The 7,819-nt window shown below is 34.0% G+C and overlaps 1 protein-coding gene across 1 annotated transcript; it reads left to right on the forward strand.

Annotated features, from left to right (window-relative positions):
- Positions 1–2,830: 2,830 nt before the first annotated feature.
- LOC117124617 (choline transporter-like protein 2) lies at positions 2,831–4,177 on the forward strand. The gene has a single exon (XM_033270914.1). It carries the CDS (start codon positions 2,831–2,833, stop codon positions 4,175–4,177), a length of 1,347 nt encoding a protein of 448 aa, XP_033126805.1.
- Positions 4,178–7,819: the final 3,642 nt, after the last annotated feature.

The following is a 7,819-nucleotide window of genomic DNA, read 5'->3' on the forward strand; positions in this document are numbered from 1 at the left end:
CTTTTGAAGCTCTGAGCCCATTGTTAAGCAAAGGGTGTAGTCTACGTATAGCGAACGCTTCTTTAAACAATAGGATAGATCAGTTTCGGGAGCTGTCAATAGTGTCAGTACTAGAAAATATTAAAACTAATGTATTACTTACACTACAGACGACATTATCATTTTCAAGTATACCCTGTAATCCTAAAACATACTGGAATGCCTAACATTTTTTAACATGATCAAATATAACACTATCAGATCGTGAAGAATGTTCTTTAAGTCTAGTTATTAAGCACCTATCTGCCTTACCGATATAATCACTGTTGCAGCCTGGACATTTAAAATGATAGACATGTAACAGAACTTCTGTACTCCTTAGGGGTTTGATCCTTAGTAGATATAAAATGAGAAACATTTTCATACTGCTATAAAGTTATGAATTTTGCCTCTTTAATTAAGTGTTTCTTTACCTTATTTAAACATCTACGTAAAATGAACTCACCTGGTTTTCCTAGATAAGGCAATCAAACCAAATCTTAATCAGGCTATTATCAGTAGGCCTATGTATACATTTAGGTTCATTTAATTTCTTAAGTACATTGTTAACAACTTTTAAAGAGTACCCATTCTAAGACATAAACTTCCTGATGTTACTAAGCTCTGTTTGAAGTTTAGCAGGAGTACACAATCTGTGGGCTGTAGAAAATAAACTACGAATCCATGAGATCTTATGGTTCCATGGAGCAAAGCTATCATAATGGACATATTGACCTGTTATTGTGTATTTTTTTCGATATATACTCATGCTTCCTACACTGTTGTTAAATTGTAAATCCAGAAAGTGCACTGTGTCATTGTTTTCAAATGATTCAAAAGTAAAATGTATCTGTCTATGAAAAGCATTGAAGTAGCTTAGAATTTGCGGGAAATCATTGGGCTTAGCTAATACTAGCGTGTCGTCAACAAAACGAGTATAAAACTTAATAGTACCTGATTCAATAAGTTTAGGAACAATAGACTTTTCTAGTTCAGTCATTAAAATATTGGCTAAAACTGGGCCAAGAGGCGAACCCATTGATTTGTTTATAAAATTCATTATTACATGTAAATACAGTTTTAGTACAGCAATCTGTAAGTAGTTTCCTCAGCGAATTTTTCTTAAGGTTAGTAGATATCAGTTTCTTATTGTAAATTAAACCCTACCAAGAATTATATTAATTACCTTAGTAAGGGGAACATTTGTAAACAGAGATTCAACATCAATAGATACAAATCGGTAACCTAAATTATGTAAATTGTTTAGAATAGCTTTACTGCGGTCAGCAGCATCAAAAGTCTCTTTAAGGACAAAATAATTATCCGTTAGAGGGCCTAATATGTTTGATAAGAACATAGCTACTGAATAATAACAAGTACCGGTCGTGTCAATAATATGTCTTAGGGGTGGAATATTATCAAAATCTTTATGTAATTTAGGTAGTCCATGGGCTCTAGCAGGCATGGTTGATACTGGACGAATTTCTTTGTATTCAGTTTCAGTTAGTTCATTTCTATTAAATAGTGTCCGGTAGGCTTGTAAGGAGTTAAGCTGCGTGGTTAATGAACAGTTAGATAGTTTCTTAAACTTAGTTGAATCAGAGAACAAGTTCGTCATAGATTTGATATAATCAGTTTTCTTCATTATCGCAACACCATTTCCTTTATCAGGTTTAAGAATTACATACTTATTACGTAAGATTTTTAATGTATTAATACGTTTAGCATCACAATTTAAATTTCGGTTATCAAAGTCAAGAAAGTTACATGTCATTGCACGAATTGTGTTCTTAATTTTCTCACGTTTACTGAATGATTTAGGTAGAGCATGCGGCATTATTAAGTTGTTCCGAAATTGATTCAGCATAAACAAACATATCAGAGTCCTTAGGTCGTGTAGCTAATCCATTACGGATACCAAATGTTAAGACAGATTCTTCTTCCTTAGATAATGTTTCGCCAGTTAAGTTAGTAATTATATGGTTAGGGTTCTTACACGTTCCATTGATTATTGCATGTTCACGTTTAAGGTTCTTAAAGTTACGTCCATGGCGGTAAGATACCTTACGCATTTCCTTACCTACAGTAGTCCTAACATGATGCCTAATTACAAAACCAAGTTTTTCGTCAAAGTTTAAGAAGAAAATTATTATTAAGTTACGCACATAAGTTAAAGTCGATCGGGAGAAAAGGCATTTTATACTTGTTACTATTTAGCCTAGTTGTTGCTTGTATAGCGCTTCTATTTTAAGTTTTTCCCTGGTTATTGGTTTCACATGCTGAAATATTCGTGTAGTAGCAGGGAATCCCACCAGGTACAAATTTTTACACCTGTGTGTAGAGAAGCAATACACCTGTGTGTAGAGAAGCTTAAGGATGCAAGCGAAATGCACAGCGAGGAATTAAAAATCCGACCTCAAGGTTCAGAAAACAAACCGTTCCCTCTGAGCCAAACCACCTCTAAAGTTTTGTAACTTTTTGTGCATAGAAATAAAAGCAAGAGCAATTTAAGTATTCGTTTGACCATTGAATATCAAGTTTTTGCTATTATATAGTAGTTGCACATTGGCTGCAACGCGACGCCCGTTGTTTGACATACGGCCAAAGGTTATCGACAAAATCTCCTGCGAATGGACTTCTGTACCTGGGGGCCTCTGTGAAACACAACGACCAACATAGACAACACAAACACTAATAGATTACATATAAAACGACTTTATTGAACAAATACAGCACCAAACATCAAAGGTCGTGCAATATGTACCGCGAAGCTACACTGTCTCAGTTTTTTTATTCACTATAAACAGACGAAATGGGAGAACGTCTTAACATCGATGCATCTGACAATAAACCTAAAGGACATTATTACGGTGAACCCAAAAAATATGACCCAACTTTCGATGGACCAACTTCTAACAGGAGTTGTACAGATATTATTTGCTGTTTTGTGTTCGTTTTGTTCATTGTTGGCCTCGGATTGATCAGTGCCATTGGGTTCCAGAGAGGTAATAAGGAAATATATATTTATCCAACAGATTACTTAGGTCAAGTATGTGGGATGTCAGAATCTGTAGTAGACAAACCCTATCTATTCTTTTTTGACTACCTGGTGTGTTTGAATGAGGTAAAACCTCCTAAACCAGACTGCACCACATCGCTGCAAGTATGCGTTGACGAATGCCCAAAGGAAAACTATGCCATCGAAGCTCGATACTCCAAAAAATTAGATGATCCGAACGTCGATGTCAATTCCATCGATTGGAATGATTTCATTTGTATCTATGGATTAAATGCAAAAGATGAAGTAAATAAGTCTGATGCCACCATAAAGGACCTTTTGAATGACAATAAATGTGCAAACTTTTACACAAAAAGTGATGTGTTTACCAGTCGCTGTTATCCCAAATTCTTAGTTTCTGACACGTTATCAGAAAAGAACACCACACCGAATAATCGACAAATAACCGAAGAAGATCGCGCTGTCGCATATGACCTGCTAAACCTTCTTCAAAGCTATGAACGTTTTAATAACACAGTCGAGGAATTCATAGAAACGTGGCCGTATATGGTAGCTGGTATTACGATATCAATGTTCGCTTGTCTGCTTTACATTGTTTTACTGCGCAGGATTGCAGCCATTATGGTTTGGAGTAGCCTCGTATGGTTGTATGCACTTTTAGGGTACGGAACCTACTTCTGTTGGAATGAACGGAACTGCATAAGAAATCATGAATCTGATTGTACTTCAGATAGATCTTCATTGGATTATAACGAACTTGTGAGCTACCTAAAAATGGAGAGAATCTGGTATATATCAGCTATTATAATGAGTACAATATTACCAATTCTCACCCTAGTTGTGTTATTACTAATCAAGAATATTCGCATTGCAATTGCTTTAATCAAAGAAGCAAGTACAGCAGTTTCATCAGTACATTTTTCTCTCTTGTGGCCTATCATCCCGTTCATCATGCAGCTAGCCTTTCTAACATTTTGGGCATTTAGCGTAATCTTCATAGCATCCATTGTGGAACCACCATACCAGATAGTTAACTCGGATTCAACCGACGAGTATACAGACGGTGCAAGTTGTAAGCCCACTGTAACTCCTCGTCGACGTTTCCGATTGTTGTTGATAGCAGAGGTGTGCCAACGTTAAATTATTTTTGGGCGCCAATCTTGTTCATGGCACTAGCCACGTACATCGTTGCAGACAGCTTCTTTGACGTGTATGATATGGCGATCGATACATTGTTTCTGTGCTTCCTTGAAGACTTAGAGCGACACGATGGAACACCAGAGAAGCCTTACTACATGTCAAAACAACTGATGCATATACTTGGAGTAAAAAAACAAAAAGAAAATGAATGGATGTTGTCACTCACTTAACATCATTGTTTAGAATTATTTAGTGTTTTGTTAACAGCTATCCTAAACTAAGTTCTGCTGAACCTAGTGGAGGAATTTACAGATTGCTCTACTTATGTGCATAAACTATAACACCTACATGAACTTTATGTTACTTCATTATTTCTGGTGCTTCATTATGCTTCTGGTGCTTAGAAAATAGTATGCGGTACATAAAACCCTTGGGGGTCCGCGAAATATAATTGGGGTCCGCCAAAAAATGGTCCGCAGGGTGTCCACTAAACAAAAGTTGTGGTTTGCTAGATGCAGGGCTTCCGGAACGCCGCCCTCAGCGGCGTGTGCGAAGCACAACTCAAAGTCAGAAGTGGAACGTGAAATTTGGATATCGTTTTGCAGTCAGATTTACGAGAAAAACTTCAGCTACCCGTAATTCTCGACTGAGACGTCAGTGGGAGCTGTAATTTGTATGGCAAGGGGATTGTGCTACCCCTTAATTCGTATTATGCAATTTACGCCACAGAACTCGTAGTTATTAATATTATTGTTATAATAGAAATTTTTTATTTTTTGGTGACGTGAAACTCACAATATAATTAACATGCACACGTCATAAGATTACATCACCTTTTCCTGGTAAGACAAACTTTCCTGGCGTGCTTTTTTTCATGGATAAACACCACTGCTTTGCAGATGGATGCCTCCCAGATGTTCATGTAACATTAGCATATTGTTAGCTAACCAGCTGCGTGTATTGGGAAGAGGGAACTTCGAAATAATTGTCTCAATATCTTCTCACCGTACTTTAGCTTACACTTGTGCATGGAATACCTGCAGCACTTAAAATGTAAAATAATCAATTCACTACCTGACAAACACCGAACTTTATTCATATGCATTACATAAATAGTTGCTGTACTCTTACATTACTGGCGCATCGTAACGACCAACTGACTGCAGACCATTTCCGGTCACACATTACTCTCTATAACGCAGCACCCCTAGTTCCGTCACCTCTGGATTTGTAAATTGTTTTAACTGGTGTTGCAATTCAATTCCAATATTTTATTGCTGAATCTTTTATATTTGATTTTTAAGTATGCTTCATGTGAAGGTGTTTAGTGTAGGACAACCACCTGTTTGAATTACCTTCAATTACCTATTAAATAAGTGGATAAATAGGCTGCTAATTGCCTTATAACACCATATTTTACTGTTGTGGATGAAGGTCGTTTATTTGCTCAAAAATAATTTCTTCTGAAAATGCTGTTGTTTACAGTCTTTCATCATTTTTTTAAAAAAAGGTGCATTTTTAAGCTTAATCTCTTGATATATATCTCCCATTTGCAGATAAAATAATAATAGGCCTATTTATTATTATTATTATTATTATTATTATTATATATATATATAATGATAATAATAATAGTAATAATAATAATAATAATAATAATAATAATAATAATAATAATAATAATAATAATAATAATAATAATAATTTAGTTTTTCTTTTTTTCTTTCTCTCTCTTTTGTGGGAGCAACCCACCTTTATTCTCTTTTTCCAGTATACATTTCATACAACACATGTTCTTGTTGTAGCCTATGTACAGTATTTACATTGATTCATACATAAACACTCATACATGCATATACATATATAATTATGTACATGCACATTATATAAACATTTACATATTTAGTAAGTAAAATTGGTTTAGAGAACATTAGGTTTACAGTTTATTCAGCATATACTAAACCTGTTTTATTATTTTCCCTTAGTGGTTTTAATATAGAATATATAAAAAAAGCAATTTGTTTTAAAATGTACATATTATACAGACGCATTAAATCTTAAAATAAACTATATACGTTATGCTTTTCACATTTTTGTGTATCTTACATGGTAAAGCTCAACTGCACTGGACAATTTAGATTAAAAATATATAAATATGATAATTAAATCATTACTAAAAAACTACAAAAGTTTTTTGTCTCGATAAAAAAAATAAAAAACATTTGATTTGACCTAAGTAAATATTAAGGTAAGATATACATATAGACATGATATATTTATATTTCGACCTGGGTCATCAGAGATGGCTTCAGACATTTTTTCGAGGTGAGTGAGGTCCCAACCAAGGGATTGTCTAGATCTGTCCTCGTTCCTTCGGGGTTCCTGGACTAAAATCCCTGGAGCAGTTCATTGGAAGAGGTTTAATGGTTTAGGATGGTCCGAAATTGTGCTCTAGCCTACAATGTTATCGATTGGAAAATCAAAAGCGGATGACGGGGTGTCGATGCTTGTCCGACAAGGGAAAAAATTTCATTCCTGAACCAACCACCCCACCACCCCACCCCCTCCTCTCAAAAAAAAAATACAGACACTGCATACACTTCGCGTAAAAGGTGCCCTCGATAAGCCTAATCTAACCTTCGGTTTCGTAATACCTACATACAACATAGTTAGTATTATTTCTTGTTGACTTATATTTTCGTCAAAGGAAGACGCTTCTACAAGTCACCAGTTACAAACGTAAAAAGCAGGCCTATACTAATAAAGAATTGACATGTCAGGATCGTTATATATTTAGTAGGCATGGATGGACGGAAAATACAATCCTAAATCGAAAGAGTTGAACTGTGCGTGAATTAAAGTCAAAAACAAATGCTTAAAATTTGTTTTCAAATAGGCCTAGTTTTCCAGAGGGCGTTTGTTGGATTAATACTATTCACATTTGACAAAATTAACATTCTAAAAGTTCTAAAATATATAGGCCTATACACAATTATGAAAAATTAAAAATATATATTAAGGTAATTTAAAAATAAATGTACGCACGCACTACGTTCGTGACGGGATATGTACGTTCTAATGTCGAATTGTCTTGTTTAGATATATTGTTTTACTTAAAAATTAAATGAACGAAAACAGGTATAGGTCTATTCAGTATATTTTGAATAAAAGTAAAACAACAAAAAGGTACTAGGAGAAAATTATTCGATATATTGCTTTACTTAAATATAATAATAAATTTAATAATAATAAATTTATGTTTATATAGCGCAGAATGCTAAACCTCTATGCGCTTTACATTAAAAGCAAAAACAGATACAGAATTAACAGATAACATTATAAAACAGTGAGCGAAAAGCTTTTGCCACCAAAACAAAAAATAGCTTAATTTTATGATTAATTTATATATATACTGTCTCTTATACACTTATTTTTAATTTTTTATTTTATTAAATATCAACAACGTTTTTATCTCAATTACCTCCTCATTCCATTTTCTTTATTATTATATTTTATTTTAGATTTCTCATGAATCAAAAAATCCATGAACAAAAATACAGAATATATTTCGAATAAAAGTAAAACAATAAAAATGTACTAGGAAAAAATGTAATGAATTAATTAAAAATAAATCAATACATT

This window comes from Anneissia japonica, unplaced genomic scaffold (assembly GCF_011630105.1).
Source record: "Anneissia japonica isolate Jap-2015-1 unplaced genomic scaffold, ASM1163010v1 scaffold287833_len2544123_cov190, whole genome shotgun sequence".
NCBI lineage: Eukaryota > Metazoa > Echinodermata > Crinoidea > Comatulida > Comatulidae > Anneissia > Anneissia japonica.